The following is a 23,043-nucleotide window of genomic DNA, read 5'->3' as shown; positions in this document are numbered from 1 at the left end:
GTAAAATGGTAACATAATGTCTTTTTCCAAGAAGAAAATACACTGCAAAATAGATGTTGAAACACAACCTTCATGAACTAACAGTATCTAGAAAATTCCTGGGTCCTGTGACATTTGTTCCTTGATGTCACCTTTTCCGATAACATAGAATTCTATTAACCATGACAACCTTTGGTAGGAACTTACGGATTTGAGCCAAGATATCCACCAGGTATAAGAAAAAAGACAGTAAATAGTAACCAGGATTCAGTTAGAACTGCTGATTTAATTAACTGAACAAACAAGCCCGTGCTTGTATCATTTGTCTAGAAATTTCCACAATTTAAGTAAACAGATATATTAAATATCTCAAGAGCCTCCAAGCCAGGGTTTGTTATTTAAGTGAGAAACCTTGCAGCAGGAGGCTTCAGAAACCGGGTGGAAATAATTGATCAGAAACAGGAAGTTAGGTTCCCCAGTTTCATCCTGCTTCTTCATGTTGAGCCCTCTTACAGGTGGTATGGAGGACATTTATAACAAAGACAGGGTGCATCTAGAATTCTGAGCCAAGGAGAGATGCAGTTTCTTTTTTAATTGATATTTTGTAAACATTACTTCAAGAACCAGCTCAAATCCTTTGACAGCAGGCTGGCACATTGAGCTTAGGTGTGTCTTCCAGGAGCTGGTGTGGACTTTTTCTCTAGTACCATCATCATCATAATCCTTGTAATTATTATGATGACTGTTAACTACAGGCTAGAGTGTCTTCTGGGTTGTCTCTTATGATCCTTGGCAAGATGTGTCTGACTCACACTTTCCCTCATTCTTTAAATCATCCTTATTTTAAGTGATAACAGAGATGTCCATCAAGGAACTATTATTATCTAAATAGCTCTCTTTCAGAAGAAAATCTCCCAGTTTTGCTAGGGGTCTCTGGCTCAGCAAAGGGGAAAATAAGAGGCCCTTTTAAAGTGTCATGCTCTTTAGATTTAACTGGAATTAGATCTTTTAAGACTCTACTCCATGATAATTAAGACTTTGTATCCCAGGCACACTTCTCAGTATTCTAGAAATTTAACCCTTCTGAGCGTGTCAAACTTTTCCAAAATAAGTTAAATATGAAAGGAGCATATCTAATGTCCTGGGGGAACAATTTGTCTATATTGTTCAATAGAAAAGAAGCATTAAGGTCTACATAAGGAGACAGCAATGTCCTTAGGATTCTTGTTCTCATGGTTTTAGAGAAATTTGCTCTAAGCACAGGGAGTAACATCATGAGAGGCTGAAGATACTGTGGCTTTGGCCACTGGGAAAGGAACCACACAGCCTCTGGTTGTGCTGTGTTCCTTCCAATGAAAGCAACTCTACGGATACCACATGTAAGGACAGCGTGAACTGACTGGGAATGTCTACACAAAGTATGGAAATTACCAGTTCAGATTACCTTCAGAGAACCTGCATGGGACCCCAGAATTTCTGAAAACAGCTCTTTGGGCTTTACTTTTCTCATATGTAAAATGCGAGGCTCTGGATGAGATGAACTCCACTTCACCCACCAGGGTTAAAGTGTCTTTTGGTCCTAAAATCCAGCATTTTCTATGATTCAAACCATTTGCTCCTGTCCGCCTTTGATCAGCTTTGACAATTCATGTTATGAAGCCTATAACTTGAATAAAATTGAGTTTGAACACTGAGTGACACAACTTGAGTGTCCTACAAATGAGGTCTCACTTTTTCTTTTTGGCTCCCTCTCTTTTTTTTTTCATTTAAATTTTTTTAAATTGAAATATAGTAGGTTTACAACGTTGAGTCAGTTTCAGGTGTGCAGCAAAGTGATTCAAGTCGCACACACACACACATATATTCTTTTTTATTTTTACATTCTCTTCCATTATAGGTTATTACAAGATATTGAATAGAGTTCCCTGTGCTATACAGTAGGTCCTTGTTGTTTATTTTACATATAAGTGTGTGTATATGTTAATCCCAAACTCCTAATTTATACTTCCCCTTGCTCCCTTTTGGTCACCATAAGTTTGTTTTCTGTGTCTTTTGCTCATTTTTTTGAATGGCACTGCCATCATCATTACAATCAATGTCCCTCTGCCCCAGGCCACTCTGGTGTTCAACTGTGATATTTCTCCCTGGAGACCAAAGGGTCTGGGCTTATGTAGATTGAATTTGGATGGTGATGGACGAGCCAAAGGTGGGACCCTGTAGCCACACGCACAGTTTGGTACTGAGCCTCAGCTTAAATCCTAGAGGAGCTTTTACCGGTGAGTTCACCACTATTAGATGTTTTTATATTAACAACACTTTTCCCATCCAGGTTTGTGCATTTTATCTTTATTCTTTCAAATCCTGAAATTGCTTGGATAACAGAGAGGGTTTATATATTATATACACACCCCCACACTCACACACACAGACACATACACACACACTCACACACGTTTCTAAGAGCAGCCTGAACTTTTAGGGGAAATTGAAGAGGCTTTGTGTCAAGTACAGCTAAATCCAGCCTTTCCATATCAAACCGCTGCTAGAAAATTACTGTGCAGATGATAAGGCAGAAAGATATAATAAAAAGTGACTCTACTCAATTTACACTGCAATATTGGTATGACTGAATATTTCTCATTCAGGTGCCTGATAAAATCACTAAACTGTATTGCAGATAAATAAAGGAGGCTTCTGTCAAGAATAAACACCATTAATCATGAAGTCTTACCCTCTGAGAGCCTGTGCTATGCATCTGTACAAATACACCAACACAACCAGCAGGCAGCACATGCTTCCTTGCTTTATACTATTACAGGCTGAAGTTGGCCTCCTTTTTCATTTTGTCTGATTCAGGCAGCAAGAGCATTTTGAAAACACTCTCTTTACATTTTAACTTTTCAGTCTGCAATGAGGTCCTTTATTACAACATGGAGGAGAAACTGCCTGGGTTCTTGAGGGAAAAAAAATCCTTGACAAGGAAATCATCTTTTTGTTGATTATATATGTGTACACACTATATATATATATGATCTATACTGTATTTCATCAAAGTTCAAATGCTATTGATCTAAAGACCCAGCATTATTTTAGGAACCACTCAGAAGAATGGTTCTTTCTTATCATTTTCAATTTTCACTTATACTTATGAAAAGAGTTCTTTCGGGCTTAGTCAGACAGATTTTGTTATATATCACTGTATACTTGCACAAAAAGAAACATCTAAGACAAAGTAACTTTATTAAGATACCTGTTTGCTGTACCTGTAAAACTAACAAAATTAAATTAACACTAAATTAAATTTTAGGGACTTGCCTCATGGTCCAGTAGCTAAGACTGTGCTCCCAATGCAGGAGGCCCGAGTTTGATCCCTGGTCAGGGAGCTAGATCCCACATGTCACAACTAAGAGTTCACAGCCACAACTAAAGATGCCACAACAGACTGAAGATCCCACGTGTCGCAACTAAGATTCAATGCAGCCAAATAAATAAAATCATTATAATTTTAATTTAAAGAAATAACAAAATAAAATTTAAAAAGAGAGATACCTGAAACTTCCTCATGACTGCCACCTCATCAAAAGTGACTATAAAAATATGACTGCTTGTAAGACACATTCCAATTTCAGAGATGTTAAAAGGTGAAAAAAGGATGAACAAGTTTGAATAGAAAGCTTAAATACAGTAACAGACACATATTCAGTCCTTCGGCCACTTGCCAAATACTTATGATGAGACTGTGTTGTGTGCTATCTATTCGTTCCTTCCTTGAATTCTTGGTATCAAATGGGATTGAATAATGAAATTGGGCTTGGGCAGCATAGGTAATCTGTTAGTATATACCCAAGCTGGATTCAAATCAAGTCTATAATTTTAAACACAAAGGAAAACTCCTCCAAGACAAATACAAATATGGGCATCTATGTTTAAGTACTTATACTTTAACATTGTTGAAGCTTTTAATCAAACAGGGCAGTACAGTTTTCCAGTGACCTTCTCCCTCCAAAGGGAATCGATCTGAGCCACATTCACGTGGCACATGTGGTGTTGGTGGCCCAGGAACACGTGCAGCATCACTAGGGAATGTGGGAGAAAGTGCAGAAGGTCCAACCAGAGTTTATACAAAACATTCTCAGCAGATCTGCACATGAGGACAGAGGGCAAGAGAAAAAACTTGCATATAGGCATGTATGTATTAGGGTCATGATGTTGTCACAGATTCCTCTTCTAAGTAAAAAAACATGAATAAATCTAAACTTGCCATAACCACGGGATGTTCAGGAGAGATCTGAAAGATCATTTAATCCAACTGCTTTATTTCACTGATGAAAACAAGGAGAGCTTGAGAGGTCAAGGCACATGTTCAAGGACCCAGTTGACCCAGGCAGAGTCAAGATGGAACTCAACTGAGGCCCATGTTTATGAAAACAGCTTATAAAGTGGTTTCAAGCAGAGGATCATAGTAGGACTTCCCTGGCGGTCCAGTGGTTATGACTCTGCTTTCAATACAGGGGGCCTCGGCTCGATCCCTGGTTGGGGAAGATCCCGCATGCCATGTGGTATGACCAGAAATAAAATTAAAGTCTTGTTATTAAAAAAAGAAGAACAAAGGCACATCAGAAGCCAGGTGCCAATTGAGTTATGTTGGAGTTTTCTGGAATTACACTTTGAAACCTGGGTAAAAAAAAGCATTATCCTGCGTTAATGTCAACAACATCCTAATGGGTTGGGAGGAGGAGTGCTCAGAGGCGATTACTCAGCAGAACTGTAATCCAGTTCTACTCGTGCTGCTGCTAAGTCGATTTAGTCATGGCTGACTCTGTGCGAGCCCATAGATGGCAGCCAACCAGGCTCCCCCGTCCCTGGGATTCTCCAGGCAAGGACACTGGAGTAGATTGCCATTTCCTTCTCCAGTGCATGAAAGTAAAAAGTGAAAGTGAAGTCGCTCAGTCCTGTCTGACTCTTCGTGACCCCATGGCCTGCAGCCTACCAGGCTCCTCCGTCCATGGGATTCTCCAGGCAAGAGTGCTGGAGAGGGGTGCCACTGCTTCCTCCGTCTGCTCGTGAGGGATGTTTAATTCTGTTACACAGGAAGTGTTATGGTAGCTCTGCTTCACTCCCTGGGGAATCTATTTCCAGAGCCCACTCCAAGGAGAAACGGGCTCTTCTAGCCAAAAGAGGTTTAACACACACCTTTCAGATAAGTCCTTCCTTGTGTGAGGAAGAACCATGATCCCACAGAGAGGATTTGGCATTTATATGCCAAAGAGAATGTGGACTCTCACACAAAGACTGTACCCCACAGTAAGCAGCCATACAGATCCGACACCAACAGCCCAGTTCAAACCAGGACCAGCAAGAAAATAAAGCATCCCAAGAAACAAGAACCAGGCCCTGGTCACAGTACTTGGGACTTCCCCAGTTTTAAGGAAGCGCTTCTGTATATATATGTGTATTTACACTGCATTCTTGCCTGGAGAATTCCATGGACAGAGGAGCCTGGCAGGTTGCAGTCCATAGGGTCACAAGAGTTGGACACGACTTAGTGGCTAAATCTAAATCATCACACTGCATATAATTTTCATAACAGGTTATGTGCTCAATCATTTCTGAAAAATCTCTCCAGCCCTCTCTGGGAAAGTTTCAAGTCAAAACTACTTCCAGGCACATTGTCGATAAATGCATGTTCCCTATGAGGTACAACACACCCCACTCTGCTCTGCTCATTAGAGCCAGGAATCTCATGTATTAAAAAAAAAAAAAAAAAAAAGTAAAAGCAGGTGAATTACAGAAATACAGAATTTTACTCTTAAGATAGCTGAACTGTGTCTAGTGGTGTCACAATGCTTTAACAGTACCTGTAGTGATGGGATAATTCACTGAAGAATCAACTATCTAATCTATATTAATAGAGATTTAAAATAGCAATTCGTAAGTTCGTTCTTTGTCCATCTCTGCCTCAGTCATAAACCATACTTTAGAAACCACAAAAGAAAATATGATGGCTATGATTAGGATATCTGAATAATTTTCATTACTGTTGCTCATGATTTCTATGCAGATGGACACGCGTTTTGTGCAAAATGATCTTGACATTGCAAATGTAGATTTAACTCAAACGGAGCTAGCAGACTCCCCTCCCACCCAGCCCAGGACAATTTATGTTACTGAATTGGGCCTGAGTATAATAACCTGAACTGCCCTCCTTTAAGAGCCTGATTCACACTGAAAGGAAACCAAGTGACTCGTACCCTCCTTCCGTGAGTTTCAAGCTAGTGATGATTCAACGGCAGCTATGTTATTAAACTCGAATGAAGCACTACCCTCTCACTAATGAGGTTACCAAATGTCTTTAGGTCTCTGTGTTAGGGGCACTTACAAGCACTCTGCTTGGCAGAGGCCCACAGCAGTTCGAAGCTGTGGACTAATCACATAGGCCGGAATCAAATGGGCTGGAAGAATTTGGAGACTTGGCTCCCAGGAATGTAATTCATGCAGAAAAGCACTGTCAGAGCGAGGCCAGGGAACCTCGTGGGAAGAAAGCAAAATAAACAGTTCAACAAAGAAAACAAAGACAGCCCAATAGCCTTTTCTAAAGCTTGAGTACACTGAGACTTCAGTGGGGGCCCCTGGACAAAGACCTCATCAAAGAACACCCTTGCAAAGCAAACAGACCCAGAAGGATGTTTCCCCGCTACACTGAGGGGTGAGGGGCGGCGGGAAGGGGTCGGGGGAGGGAGAAGGGACCAGACTCTACTTTTCGGCCTTTTCAATTCAGCTGCCTCTTAACTCCCTGCTCCCAGCAAACAAAGAAACAAGCAACAATCATCAAAATAACTCAATAGTCCTCCATTTGTCTGGGTCCAAAAATGGTGGTGGTGGGTGGGGGTGGGGGGGAATGGAAGTGGGGAAGTCAACCCACTGAAAATGGTGCAGTGTGGTTTCCAATTGTGCTTCAGGTCATAGGAAGACCCTCACAAGTGTATGATCTGCCACCTCGGAGCCACACAGTTGGCTTTCCACACTCCAGAGATGAAGAGAGGCTCATGAAGGGCTCAAGGACTTTTCACTTTGAGAACTGTCACCAATAGCATGTGACATCAGGCTGTTGACTTGGAGCAGTCCCTCTGTAGAGCTCAGGGCAGCCTTTTTGTGCCTCCGCTTTCACCCCCCACCCCCTAATTCCCCGGTGTCCAGCAAACTTTCGAATTGGACCCTTCTTCCCTCCATCTGGGAACTATATGTATCCCAGCAGTCCTGGAATCCAAAGTGGGAGTGACCAGATTTTGATCATTAAAATGAGATTAAAATACTTTAGGCTGGCTTTCCTTTTTTCTCTACTTACATTGAGAAGATCACACAATCTTTTATCCACTCAGCTCCAGGGCAGGCTGAGGTGAGCACAAGGAAAATGGATAGACATGAGCACCATTGTGTGTGTGCTTATATATGTGTAAGTGAAAGTGAAAGTCACTCAGTCGTGTCCAACTCTTTGTGACCCCATGGACTATATAGTCCATGGAATTCTCCAGGCCAGAATACTAGAGTGGGTAGCCTTTCCTTTCTCCAGGGCATCTTCTCAACCTAGGGATCGAACCCAGGTCTTCCACATTGCGGCTGTTGCTGCTAAGTCGCTTCAGTCGTGTCCTACTCTATGCGACCCCATACACGGCAGCCCACCAGACTCCCCCATCCCTGGGACTCTCCAGGAAAGAACACTGGAGTGGATTACCATTTCCTTCTCCAATGCACGAAAGTGAAAAGTGAAACTGAAGTCGCTCAGTCGTGTCCGACTCTTACAGGCAGATTCTTAACCAGATGAGCCACAAGGGAAGCCCTATGTATGTATGCTGCTGCTGCTGCTAAGTCACTTCACTCGTGTCCGACTCTGTGTGACCCCACAGAGGGCAGCCCACCAGGCTCCTCCGTCCATGGGACTTTCCAGGCAAGAGTACTGGAGTGGGGTGCCATTGCCTTCTCCCTATATATGTATAGGAGTGCTGCTACTGCTAAGTCACTTCAGTCGTGTCCGACTCTGTGCGACCCCATAGACGGCAGCCCACCAGGCTCCCCCATCCCTGGGACTCTCCAGGCAAGAACACTGGAGTGGGTTGCCATTTCCTTCTCCAATGCATGAAAGTGAAAAGTGAAAGTGAAGACGCTCAGTCGTGTCTAACTGTTCGCGACCCCATGGACTGCAGCCTACCAGGCTCCCCCGTCCATGGGATTTTCCAGCCAAGAGTACTGGAGTGGGGTGCCATTGCCTTCTCCCTATATATGTATAGAAGTGCACAAATATATATAGTGTATGTATGTATATAAGATTATGTGTGTGTATTCATATGTGTGTGTGTATATATATATATAGTATATGTATAGGAGTATATTTGTGTATGTGTGTACGTATGTGTGTGTGTTTATATATGTATGTAAGGGTATAAATATATATATGCATAGTGTGTGCATACATATATGAATGTGAGTATATATATGTGTGTATGTCGGTTATGTGTGCTTATTTTATAAATGTATATGAGTGTGTATATATATATGTGTGTATGTGAGTGTGTAAATATATATGCAGGGTGTATATATATGTATGTGAGTATGTGTGTGCTTATATATTTATGTGAGCATGTAAATATACAGGCATGCATGTGTGCTAGGTATCTTCACTTGCATCCAACTCTTTGCAACCCTACCGACTGCAGCACACCAGGCTCCTCTGTGTGGTTGCCATGCCCTGCTCCAGGAGATCTTCCTGACCCAGGGATCGAACCCACATCTCTTGTGTCTCCTACATTGGCAGGCGGGTTCTTTACCACTAGCACCATTTGAGAAGCTCCATAAATACACATACAATGTGTGAATATATGTGTGTATATGTTTGTAAGTATGTGCATGTATTTATGTGTGTGTGTATAGTGTGTGTGCATGTGTATGTATGTGAATGTATATATATATATATATATAAAACTGTGTGTATAGTTAAATAATGACAATATATAAAAGAAAATGCTTATATTAAGTAAAGAAACCCAAAATGCTAGGTAACATAAATAATAACACCATCTAATATAATCCTAATTTTCATGTGTTGAAATACGGTAGGAAAAAAACCTTTTAAAAGTCAGAGACCTCTTTAGAAGTCTGATTGCCTTCGTTCTTGATTTAACCTTCAAATCTATTTCTAAAAAATTTCACAGGTGTGCATAGTTGATGTTGAAAACAACGCATGCTAGGAAGATGGAGACTTTGTTCTGTGGCAGAGTGAGAGATCACTTTGAATACAGGCAAGAAGCATTTTAGGAAGCTGGAGATGCTTTCTCTGGACCCTGTCTTAAAGATGTAAATCTTATTTCAGCAACAGGGTTTAGCAAATGAGGCTGATCATTTAACTGCCAATGCATCTCTTTTCTCACTTCACATAATAAAGACACTGTTCACTTCTGATGGACTTCACAATATTTGGATACCATTTGAATGTATGTAGAAGATGGTGATTCTCTGGTAAGTTTTTAACATATTCTAGATAGTAGAAGATACACATGAACCTTGTCAGGCTCTAGGTATTGCTTAATGCACTGAGTTCATTTCATGGAATTCCCTTAGGCAGAAGCTCTTAATAGTTAGGGATAACTGAGGTCTAAGGGGGATCAGGTTCCTTAGGAACTATTCACAAGTATCCACTAGCAACTGTCACTGAGGGACTCTCACAGGTGAACTTCTACAAGATCACCTTCAACCATCACTCTATATACCATTCATCCTGATATTAATAAACTCATTTTTATTTTTAGATGGAAGCTAAGCTTCTACTCCCTATAACAGTCCCAATGGAGAATTTTTAATGAAATTGTAATCTCTTTGCAATTGGATAAAAGTGTTGCAAATATCTATAACTTATAAATCTATGGGATGTTTCATATCAGAATATTAACGCTGTAGGTTAGAAGAAAATCTATAGCTTTAGGTTAGAGATCTTTCTTTTTTTCTTTACTGGAAATGTTTTACTACTGTGGGTTCAACCAACCATGGGGAGAAAATATTCTGGGGAAAAAAATTCCCCAAAGTTTGAAAAAGCAAAACTTGGAAGTTGCAATATGTTGGCAACTATTTTTTATGTAAAATTTACGTTGCATTAGGTATTGTAAGTAATCTAGAGATGGTCTGAAGTTTATGGGAGGATGTGCATAGGTTATATGCAAATACCATGTCATTTTATATAAGGGATTTGAGCATCCTTGGATTTTGGTACCTGAGGGGATCTTGAAATCAATTCTCCATGGGTACTGAGGGACTTTACTCTCCTGACCTAAGGCAGTTTGTGCCACTCCTTACATTTCTGCATTCCTTTTGCTAGTGTGTGTGAGGAGAGAGCGAGAGACAACTGGAAAGGAGAGACGGAGACGCCAGGTGCGGGTACATCTTTCGCATGACACTTGCAGTTTTAACTCCGGAGTTATGAACATTGATGCAGTTACCACCAATTCAGCTAGGTTAGCACAGGAGGTAAACATGGGACCAATAAGTCATTTAACTGGTCCATTTTTCCCAACTTCAAAGTAATGATGTCCATTACTGTTCTGATATGCCTCTTACAAAGATCACATCAGAACTAAAAAAAAATGGTCCATATCGTTTTTCAAATTTCTTTTCAATATAGTTATCTAATATATGTCCTGCAAACATATCACTACCCTAGGACTCAGAGAATGAGTTTGAAGACAGACCTTTTTCTTGCTCTTTCCTTTTGTGTGCTTAGCTGATTCAGGTCATCAAAAATGCAAAAGTCTAGCTAATTTGTCACTCAGGATTCAAAAAGTCAGCAAGCAGGTTCCTGGAAACAAATCTGTGAATACTATATATATATATATATATTTTTTTTTTTTTTAATGCATGAATTTTGCTGGAGGCAGGGGTGGGGATGCAACAACAAAAAGAAATGAGTGACAGGCAGCCCTGTGTCTCCGGCCTTTGTTCCTCTGAGGAAGGGTCTGAAATAAACTCAGCCTGCTGAGCAGCTATAGGAAATGGCATGTCTTTGTTTAGGTGGAAAAAGCGGGTTCAGTTACCTAAGTGAAGGACAGATGACCACGGAGGTAGAGCTGCAGGCAGCTTGGGTTTTGGGTGGTATTTATCACCCTAAAAACTAACCAGAAAGTGCCTTCCCATTGGGACAAATTCTGTGAAAGTTCAATTTTCTCTACCGCAAACTTTGAAAAATAAATAGAACGATGGCAGTAAATTTCTGTTTTCTTTGAAGCCAAGCTTAACATGAGTGGGAGCATTGTACTCAAAGAAAAAAGTCTGTTACAGTCCAGTACCCCCCAGGCCCCTGCAACAGGCTGAACGGCAGGCTCTATAGAGCTGGCCACTTCTGGTTCAGTGGCAGTGAATACCTTCAGTCAATATCTGCTCAGGGCCGGACTGCTGAGCACAGCACAAAGAACACAGGAATTTTTCCAAGAAGCTGGCACTCACTCTGTGAATATGCACTACAATTAGGGTCTGCTTTCTCTGTAACCAATGACCAACTTCAATATTTCAGTCATTAGAAATATAGCAAAACAAAACTATTGTATATAGAATGGATAAAATGGATTCAATATTCTGTGATAAACCATAATGGAAAAGAATAGGAAAAAGAATGCATGCATATAACTATGACCAACCTAGACAGCATATTAAAAAGCAGAGCATTACTTTGCCAATAAAGGTCCATCTAGTCAAAGCTATGGTTTTGCCAGTAGTCATGTATGAATGTGAGAGTTGGACTATAAAGAAAGCTGAGCGCTGAATTGATGCTTTTGAACTGTGGTGTTGGAGAAGACTCTTGAGAGTCCCTTGGACTGCAAGGAGATTCAACCAGTCCATCCTAAAGGAAATCAGTCCTGATTATTCATTGGAAGGACTGATGCTGAAGCTGAAACTCCAATACTTTGGCCACCTGATGTGAAGAACTGACTCCTTGGAAAAGACCCTGATGCTGGGAAAGATTGAAAGCGGGAGGAAAAGGGGATGACAGAGGATGAGATGGTTGGACACAATGGATGAGATGGTCACCGACACAATGGACATGAGTTTGAGTAGGCTCTGGGAGTTGGTGATGGACAGAGAAGTCTGGTGTGCTGTGGTTCATGGGGTTGCAAAGAGTCGGACACAACTGAGCGACTGAACTGATCTGAACTGATACGTATAATTGCATCACTCTGCTATATAGTAGAAATTAACACACTGTAAATCAACTGTTTCATTTTTTTAAAAAAAGGAATATTGTAAAACAGAAAAAAGTCATATGCCCTTAGAGCACCTTGTCTTTGTTTTGTGTTCATTTCTTAACGCAAAGTAAAGTGTGTGGGGGTTCATCTGCCAGCTCATTAAAATTTTTAAAGTTTAGGAATTGAAACTCACCTATATTTTCATACTTAGACTAGGAACTGTGGATGTAGATGGTCTAAGGTGGTGCTTGAAAATGAGGCAGGCTTTACTGTTATTTAGTTGATCATGATAACCAAACAATAAGACATTTTCTTTTTTTGAACTGATATGATATACAATGAGAAATGCTGGGAATAGCAATGAAAAGTAGCCTAGAAGTTTAAAACAGGAGAATGACATGACCTAGATGGATGGGATGGGGGTAAGGGGGTGGGAGGGAAGCTCACGAGGGAGGGCATATATGTATACATATAGATGATTCATGTTTTTTACAGCAGAAACTAACACAACATTGTAAAGCAACTATACCTCAACTGAAAAGAAAGAAAGAAAAATAAAGCAGAGAAAGAGGATAGTGAGGTTAGGAAGAATGTGTTAATTTAGATCAGGTCTTGGTAAAATTGTATTATAGGGTTTGTTCATTATCTCAGCTACTCAACACTGCCCTTGATTGCTAAAGCTGTCATAGAATAGACAATGGTAAACAAGTGACAGTCACTGGATTCCAATAAAACTTTATTTACAAAAACAGGCCCTGGCTGGATAGTTCATAGGCCATAGTTTGGCAATCCCTAGTCATTAGATGGTTTTAACCAAAGACCTCTCTGATAAGGAGATGTCTGTGCAGGGAAACGCATGAAGCAAGGGAGCAAGCCATGGACACCTAAGGGAAGAAGGTTCCAGGCAGATACATGTTGCAATCTCATCCAATATGGCTTACATTTTATAGAGTATACAGTTGTAATCATTGATCATTATTTATCCATGTTTTCTTATGGTCCTCTCAAATGCCACTATTAAGTATTTTTCAACAGTTCTACCAAGTGATGAGTTACAATTCACCGAACATTCCATGCAGCTATTTATATCAATGTCCAGATGTTAGGCATCGCAAGTTCTACAGTAGAACCTTGATGTATATCTAATTGTGGGGCAGGGGGAGCTGGCAGCTACAGATAAAGGTTTTACTAGCTTTTCTCATTACTCTCATATTATTAACTTAGAATTTTGCGGAAGACAATGACAGTCTGTGGCATTCAAAATTTATATATATATATAAATTATTATAAATTATATATATATAATTATTATTGTTGTTGTTTGGCCACTAAGTCATGTCTGACTCTTGTATGACTCCATGGACTGCAGTCTGCCAGGCTCCTCATATATATAAATAGGCTTCCCAAGTGGCATTAGTGGTGAAGAATCTGCCCACCAATGCAGATACAGGGTCGATCCCTGGGTTGGGAAGATCCCCTGGAGGAGGGCATGACAACCCACTCCAGTATTCTTGCCTGAAGAATCCCATGGACAGAAGAGTCTGGCAGGCTACAGTTCACAGGGTCGTAAAGAGTGGGACACAGTTGAAGCGACTTGGTATGCACACACACACATACATATAAATAAACTGTAGCAGCAAAGGCTCCAGCGTTCATTTTCATGAGGAGAGGATGAAAGTCAAGTGCTAGGAATGTAGTGTCTGATGTCTAGGTTTAAATAACCACGACCATTAACTTCTCTATGTCAAGGTTTACATATCTTGGAAAGAGGCTATTGATAATGACTGCATCATAGGGCTGGCTATTCTATGAGATAGTTTTGTAAAGTCTCTAAAACTATGCTCACAGTAAGTACTGAAAAATGTCATTTTATAGTCATGGCCATTATTCTATATATATTTTTTATTGTGAATGGCGAAGTCATTTCTTTTTTTACCCTTATATTTGGAATTTTGGTATCCCATATTATATTATCATTTAAAATTGCTAATTTCATTAATTTTATTTCCATGTGAGAGGTCTGGGAAGGCAGCTATTGAAGTTAAATGGTACTCAGTCACATAAGGTGACTTCAGACCTTTAACTAGGAACTGATTTGACGTCAGGCGATACATTTAGGCTTCCCAGGTAGCGCTAGTGGTAAAGAACCTGCCTGCCAATGCAGGAAACTTAAGAGACATGGGTTCAATCCCATGGGTCGGGAAGACCCCCTGGAGGAGGGCATAGCAACCCACTCCAGTATTCTTGTCTGAAGAATCCCACGGACAGAGGAGCCTGGCAGGCTACAGTCCATAGGGTCACGAAGAGTCGGACACAACTGAAGTGAGTTAGCATGCACACAGGATGTATTTGGTGGTGAAGAGCATCTGACACTGCAATAGGCATTTATATTAATACCATCTTCAGAAGTCATTGTGTTCTTTTGAGTCCTAAGTGTGCTAATTTTGTTGGCAGGAGATGACACACTCCACCAAAGTAAAAAAAATAAAAACAAAGAGGATGGCAGTCATCCTGTACTGGCCTAAAAAAGGAAAATCCATTATCATCATGGAAAGCAATAACTATCCAGAAGTCACTCTGTAAAGGCACGGAGTCAGCCTAGCAAATTCAAAGACATACACAGATGGTCTTCACCTGTAAGACATGTGGTTATAACCTAGTTCATTTTCTTTTTTTCTTTTCTTAGGGTAGAAGTGAGTGTTACAAAGTGTACAAAGTGTTAGCTACAGTAGTTGACACAGGCCTACCTGCAAGATATTGGGGGTTCAATTCCAGACCACTATAATAAAGCAAATATCACAATAAAGTGCATCACATGAATATTTTGATTTCCCAGTGCATATAAAGGCTTCCCAGGTGGTGCAGCGGTAAAGAACCTGCCTGGCATTGCAGGAGATACAGGAGACATGAGTTCAGTCCCCAGATCGGGAAGATCCCCTGGAACAGAAATGGCAAGCCACTCCAGTACTCTTGCCTGGGAAATTCCATGGACAGAGGAGCCTGGTGGGTTAAAGTCCATGGGGTCACAGAGTCAGACATGACTGAGCACCCACGTAGTAGTGCATATAAAAGTTATGCTCACCCTATACTTTGGTCTATTAAGTGTGTAACAGCTTTACGTTTAAAAAAAGTCAGTGTTTTTTCATTAAAATATTTTATTAAATATTCATTAAATTTAAAAATATTTCATTAAAAATATTTTGTAAAAAAATGCTAACTCTCAGTGAGCAAATGCTGTTGGAAAGATGTGCCCATAGACTTGCTCAAAACACAGTTACCACAAACCCTCCATTTGTAAAAAGTTAAATATCTGCAAGCACCATAAAGAGAAGCATAGTAAAATGAGGCATGCCTGAAATCTGAGATGTCATCACACTTTATCAGTCTTAATAACATTTAGGGTAGAGCACAAACCCAGGAGGGGAGGAAGGACTTGCCTTTGTTAATTTTTAATTGCACTATTAAAATATTCCAAGCCAGTTATGCCCCCAAACACAAAGTCTTGCTCAGTCTCTGCATCTTACTGGAGACTTTCCTAGGACTGAAAAGAATGCAATCACTATTATACATTAGGAGCCCATCACAAAGTTTAAGTAGATGGCTAGACTGAGGGCTGCTTCTGAATAGTCATTAGAGGAGCTTCCACTAGGCAGAGTAGCTAGCTCACACTGGTGCTGAATCTAGGGAGGGAGGGAGGAGAGGACAGAGAGGAACTGAGTAGTAGCTCTGGTCATCCACTGCCTCTTTCTTTCTCTAAGCTTTTACCATAATGATCTATCTTTTCTTAGAGATTTCTTTGTCTGGAAAGAAATGTATTTATTCAGACTCCAAACTTGCTACTCATCTCCTACCTCTAACTCTAAAAGGGTTGAGGGAAACCTTACTTATTTTCAAAGCCCTCTCTTTCCCAGCTAATATTAATGATCTACCATGTACTGTCCTCTCTCCAGGTGCCAGGAAGTGGACCACTTTTGGAGGGAGGAACGGCTCTTTTTACTTAGGTGGAATAATTCCGGGAGTTAGGCAGTCTTAGAAAGAGGCACATTGACTCAACTAAGAGAGGAAAAAAAAAAAGAGCTGCTGTGTCAAAGAGAACATGAGTGCTCATTTCCCCCAGGAGAGAAAAGATGAAGCTGATTTTCTAAAATGAATCAGTAAAGTGGATGGTGAAATGCGACAGCCTGTCAGAGCACTGGCTTAGGGTGCTGTGCTGCTCCCATTCATAGCGCACGACAAGGATAGCTCTCAGCTCCAGTGGCAAGATCTGTGGGGCTCTAGTTATTGTCATGAATTAGTAACTGAGGCTGATTCTGCTTTGAAAAAAATAAATTGCCGAGCTCAGCAAGAAGCAGACGGACCGTCCAAAATTCAATTCATACTGGTCCATAAATGAGAAAACTTTGGCTCAAAATAACTCTATGTAAAAGATCAATATTTTTTTCTCAAGTGAAAATCCAGAATGAATATGGAATTAAAACTTTATAATTTGGGTTTCTATGAATATACCCTGTCTAATGGCACCCCACTCCAGTACTCTTGCCTGGAAAATCCCATGGATGGAGGAGCCTGGAATGTTACACTCCATGGAGTCACTGAGGGTCGGACAGGACTAAGCGACTTCACTTTCACTTTTCACTCTCATGCATTGGAGAAGGAAATGGTAACCCACTCCAGTGTTCTTGCCTGGAGAATCCCAGGGACGGGGAAGCCTGGTGGGCTGCCGTCTATGGGGTCGCACAAAGTCGGACACGACTGAAGTGACTTAGCAGCAGCAGCAGCAGCTTTCAAAAATAAGGCCATGCTTAAATGTGCTCTAACAGTAAAGCCAAGAAAACAAGCACACACTCAAAATGCAAGTGAAAGTAGTCACTTGAAACAACTGTTTCTAGGGCAGAGGGATGCAATATCCCAATCGTTTCAATTTCCAAGTGGGATTTTAAAATAAGTAGTAATCATTAGCCTAGAGAACATCATCCATCCCCATAGGCTACAACAATGCCTCCTGGAATTATGCAACCCACAGCCCTGATGGAGACAGTGCGGAGCAGGAAACCGAGATAAGGCCAAGACCAAGAAACAGCCACATGAAATTCCCGCCAGCACTATGTGGCTACAGATTCCAGGTGCTGTTATTTACGCTCCCAATGATCTCAGCAACATATAAAATATACTCATTAATATTTTTGTAAAACACTGTACTCTTTTCTCCATGGCTTAATAAAACATGAACTCTGTGGTCAAAACAAATGATTTGAGAGAGAACAAGATGCTCCAATTATCTACTGAACCTAAGTTCTGATGAATTCAGTGAAGAATAACTTTCAGAAAACCGGATATGCCCCATATCCAGTGTTTCTTAATTTTCAAACTGCTTGAATTAAATAAACATAATGTAGGAATGATACATTTTCTGTGACAATCTTTACATGACAACTCAGGGAAAGACGACACTAACATTTCATATCTCACTTTAAAATCCTGAACTGAAATTCATGATTTTTAAGTTAAGAAAGAAAATAGTATAAATTATAACATTATTTTGAGAACTGTATTTGGAACGATTTAAGTTTCTATACTCTGTCTACACTGCCTAACCATAAACTCTGTGAAAGTAAATCGTGTAAGCTAAAGAAAGGCATTCCACTTAACAAACTGGCTTCTTTAACACAAACTGACGTATTTCCGTACATATTTATAAGGCTTGGTGGTTATTATTAGGCTGTAATTGCAGTTGTTCTAACACCTAATAAGCCATGGTTGGAAAAACAAAGGCAGGTTAATTTGTGATTTCCTCTACTCATTCAGAGGCAAATTAAGTGTCAAACAGCTAATACAGAGCATATTTCATTTTATGAGATTTTAATTTAATTCTGCGCCATATCGTTGATGCCTTAATATAGGGTGGTTTATCTAAAAAGAAGAGCAATTTATAAACCTCTTTCAATAGAATCATTAATGATAGGATATGATAGCATAATTATCGCAGTGCCTGCCATCCTTCTAAACAGAGATCTGTTGGCATTTCCATCATCAACACACATCCTATTTCCAAGAGACTTACCATTTAATTCATTACACTGGCACCAGAACTATCATGTGTATGAAACAGTGAGACTATCCCCCAATTTTGTCTACTTACAATTAAAAATATTATTTATTCTAAAAAATCAGTAAGCTCACTTGATTTCATTGTCTAGAAGCTAATTATAAAGCAAGCATTTTGGAATTCAACTTCTAGATAAAATCACTTTACTTTTCCAGGTTATCCTCTAAGCAAAGATGTGCTTTGAAGACTTCAGTAACCAAGTCATATTCGCCTACATTACCCTCCACCCCTAAAATGATCTGTCACAGGCATATCTACGTTTGCATCTAAGATAGGTGCCAAAGCATCCCAGGGATTCAGGATTGAGCCAGGCCAGAATAGAATCTCTGAGTGTTTGTCATGCCCTCAATGGTCTGGATGCTAACTCTCCGTATTTGCTTAGAGTACCCTGCTTTCAAGGGTGCTCACAAGGGTGCTAACAAGAACATGATTCCATTGAACTCTTCAATTTGCCATTTGGAGAGTTGGGTAAGGCAGGTAACTTCATTTTCATGGAATGGAACTAATATATGGAAATTGTAGGCTGCCAATTCCCAGCACCAACAAGTGCAAAGCAAGAGCACAATTCAAGCTCTCTGACTGCTAGTCCACTGTTTTCAGACTGGACCCTTTGGAGGTCTATGGAGCATATTTAACTAGGCACCTGAACAAGTCACTGCCTGCAAATCTAGCAGGTACGGTGACTGCTAAGCAATGACTGATCAGACAAGAATATTCGGCTGCAATAAAGGCACACAGGTGCTTAAGGAACAGCCTCTAGGAACAACCTTTGAGACTGCCCACAAAGGTGATATTTGAAATAGGCCTTGAAGGATTTCCCTGCAGGTTCAGTAGTTAAGACTCTGAGCTTCTTCCATTGCAAGGGGTGCAGATTCACTGTCTGGTCGGGAAACTAAGATCACATGCTGCTTGGCCAAAAAATAGAGAAAAAAAAAGAGAGAGAGAGAGAATGAGTTAGGCCTTGAGGATAAGGAGTTTAAGCAGGAGTTTGCCATGCAGGGAGGGAAGACCATTGAGTGTAATGCAGGGAGAATGTCACGTTATAAAAGCAGAGAGATGAGACTACCCCCAGCTTCCCAGAGACTACTTCGTAAGTTCAGTGTCTCCATCCAGGACTCTGCAATGCCCAGCAGTCCCAGGAGACAATGACATCCTCCCAGTACCTTCCAGAGCTTCTCTTTGGAGCTTCAGGATAATATACCAGCTTTATAGGATGAATATTGGGCTACTAAACACTTAGACAGCTAGAGAACAATTTAGTCAATTGCTGCTAAATGATCCTAAAGCTTGTCTGAAAAAGCAGGAAGTATAATCCTCTCTCAGTATCTGAAGGGTTCCAGGACTATCACAGATACTAAAATCCATGGATCTTCAAATCCTTTACATAAAAAGGCATAGTGTTTGCATATAACCTATGCAAGTCTTCCTGGAAACTTCAATCATCTCTGGATTACTTATAGTACCCAATACAATGGAAATGCTACATCAATAGTTGTCAGTGTGCTGGAAATTCAAGTGTTGCTTTTTGGAACTTTCTGGAGTTTGCTTCTCCAATATTTCTAATCCAAGGTTGGTTGAATCCTCGAATGTAGAACCCCTCAAAGATACAACAGGTCAACAATACTAAAATCTACCAAAATCCCAGCTCAGCAGTCATATAGGAAATGCAACCCTCTTCCCTGGAATTCTCCAAACTTGACCTGTCTTATCCCATGGTGTTTTTATCTCTAAATGAAAGTGAAGTCACTCAGTCATGTCCGACTCTTTGCGACCCTATGGACTGTAGCCTACCAGGCTCCTCAGTCCACAGAATTTTCCAGGCAAGAGTACTGGAGTGGGTTGCCATTTCCTTCTCCAGGGGATCTTCCCAACCCAGGGATCGAACCCACACTGCAGGCAGACGCTTTACCATCTGAACCACCAGGGAAGCCCCATTTTTATCTCTAGCAAGCGAATTCTTTAGATACAGCAATCACGACCTAGAACAAACAGTGATCTATACAAGGGCTTGCTATTCTTACAATTCTGCCAAAGAACCAAGACTTGGGGTTTTAATTTACATTTGAATTTAACTACAACGCAAACTATAATGAACCCAGAGGAACTAGTTCATTTTATCATCTTGTTGTTGTTTAGTGGCTAAGTTGTGTCAGACTCCTTGCAACACCACAGACTGTAGCCCACCAGGCTCCTCTGTCCATGGGAGCTCCCAAGCAAGAATACTGGAGTGGGTTGCTATTTCCTTCTCCAGGGCATCTTCCCGATCCAGGGATCGAACCCGAGTCTCCTGTACTGGCAGGCAGATTCTTTAGCTCTGAGCCACCAGGGAAACTCTCATTCTATCATATGAATTCATTTTTTGAAATTTCTCTATGAGTTTTGAAAGAGTGAAGTACTCTGAAATTCCATAAAAAATCTGATCCAAATTACTTCATCGCTGCAGAGACTTGAATCTGGGTGAAATCAGTCCTGTGCATCTCCCAGGTCCGGTGGGCCCTTGCTGGTTCTGTACCATAGAGCACATCCTCATCTGAGAAGCTTGGGTCCCATAGGTACTGCAAAACTTTGGGAGAGCAGAATGAATTCCATGGCAGATTTCAGTCTGAATTTGGAGTTTTGTTCCCTTTGTATAGGGAGCTTTAAATGGGCCTGTTGGTTTTATCTGAATGTATTTTTAGCAGGCTTTAGAACCCTGAAAATACTCATGTTCCAATGAAACGTCAAAGAATAAGTCACAAGTTTCTGCATTCTCTCTAAATATCCACTTCTCCTTTAATGCTTATAGAAGTCTGAGCACAGATTTATGACTTACCTCCAGGCAAATCTGCTCTGAAATTACAGTTCAGTAATGGGAGATGGATCCAAAAAACTGTGGGTAAAATATTATATGTGTACTTGGGCATATAGTTAGGGCTGTTAATATCAATTAATTCTGTTCACAGAGGAGGACTTGTTTTAAAACAACTTCATTTTTCTTTGACGTATATGTAATTACACAGCTGTAACGAATAGCCTTGGAGATGCAATCTACCATCCAAATAACTAGCATTATTCTTCAAAGTATTTTTTGGGCTTTCTAACTTTACTGTCTCAGAATGAAGGGTAATTACCAGACATGACTAAATGTAAAATCTAGGCCATTCAAAGGGTCAGCCCCTCCCAAAGGTTGACTCCCCTTGTTACAGTATACATCAGTTTTCTGAACAACATTACAAAAGAAGGTCGTTTCAGCTTAGGTGCAGGCTATCCTGAATACCTGATCTTCTTTCCCTCCAAACTGAGCGATACCACATTTATCTCCAGGACCTTGTCTTCTTCTTTTTTTAATATTTATTTTATATTAGAGAATAGTTGATTAACAATGCTGTATTAGATTCGGGTGCACAGCAAAGTTACACATACGCATATATCTACTTTTTTTCAAATTCTTTTCCTATTTAGGTTGTTACAGAATATTGGGCAGAGTTCCCTGTGCTATACAGTAGGTCCTTGTTGCTTATTTATTTTACATATAGTAGTATGTATATGTTAATCCCAAAGTCCTAATTTATCTCCCTTCAGCTTTGGTAACCATAAGTTTGTTTTCTATGTCTAAGAATCTGTTTTGTAAATAAGTTCGTTCATATCATTTTATTTTAGATTCTGCATATAAGTAATATCACATGATATCTGTCTTTTCCTCCTTTTCTAATGTATGTTAGTTATCACCCTCATTCTTGCCTTTTATCTCTGTGTAAACCATGTGCTCGATCACATTTGCCATTTTGTTTGGGTGACATTCCCATCAATCAAGTGACTGTTGGAGTAGACACCACAGGGGCTATGAAAATTTACCATGAAAATTTCATTATGACTCATTGTGATCCCTGGGACAGGGCTTTCCCATTAATAGAAATCGGAGCATGAGAAACTTCAAATCCACTCTTGACCAAATACATATGCTGAGAGGGAACCTTCCATTAGGCCTCTGCTTTTTAATTTAGTATTTAGAGGCCACAGAGCACACGTCAGCAAAAATATATAGGAAATACGTGCCAGCCACCTTGTATGACAGGCATTCTTCAGGAAGCAGCAGGATGTGCTTCAGTGAGTCCAGGAACAGATAGGCTTGCCATGTTTCAAAAGTAAATCTTAGACTTCTATCACAGCTCCCAAGCCCAGTAGCTGTGTTGGTAACAAAAATCCTGAGATGGTAAAAGCCAGTATTTTGTTCTGTTTCTTTAATGGGCAAAGTTGTGATACTTACACGTGCAGCGGAGGGATCGGAGATGGATCATAATGGTAACGGCCCTCGTGGTGTCTGGCATCAATTGGTACAGGAGGATGGAATGCAGGAAAGAGATGAGGAGGGTCTGAAAAGGAAAGAAAGTCCAACCTGCATAAACAGAGCACTTTGAGACAGAACTCCCACACATGAAGCCACATCGCCACACTGTCTTCACAACTGATGCTGAAACTAACCTGAAGAATTTGTGGAGGAATTCTTGAAAGTTCAGGACCAAGCAAATAATACCAGCACATGAGACAGTAGAGCCACTGAAAGCAACCTGAACCCAGACAGGAGAGCAAGAAAGAGGCACGTCACGTGCCCCTAGCCTGGAAGAGAGACTGGCCAGAGTGCAGAGGCTGAAGGAAGCCACCAAGCCAAGAGGAAGAGACGCCAAAACACTTCTTTATTTGCATTTATTTTTTGGCCGCATTACATGGCTTGTGGGATGTTAGTTTCCCAACGAGGGA

General features: G+C 40.6%; 1 protein-coding gene across 1 annotated transcript in view; it reads right to left on the bottom strand.

Moving 5' to 3' along the window:
• Nucleotides 1-23,043, bottom strand: part of GLI3 (GLI family zinc finger 3) — a 311,788-nt gene that overhangs the window by 118,788 nt on the left and 169,957 nt on the right. The window contains exon 4 of the mRNA XM_040260131.1: nt 22,553-22,658. Coding sequence (XP_040116065.1) covers nt 22,553-22,658 — 106 coding nt within the window. The remainder of the gene's footprint in view (nt 1-22,552; nt 22,659-23,043) is intronic.

This window comes from Oryx dammah, unplaced genomic scaffold (assembly GCF_014754425.2).
Source record: "Oryx dammah isolate SB20612 unplaced genomic scaffold, SCBI_Odam_1.1 HiC_scaffold_18, whole genome shotgun sequence".
Lineage (NCBI taxonomy): Eukaryota > Metazoa > Chordata > Mammalia > Artiodactyla > Bovidae > Oryx > Oryx dammah.
This window is presented reverse-complemented; position numbering and strand designations above follow the sequence as displayed.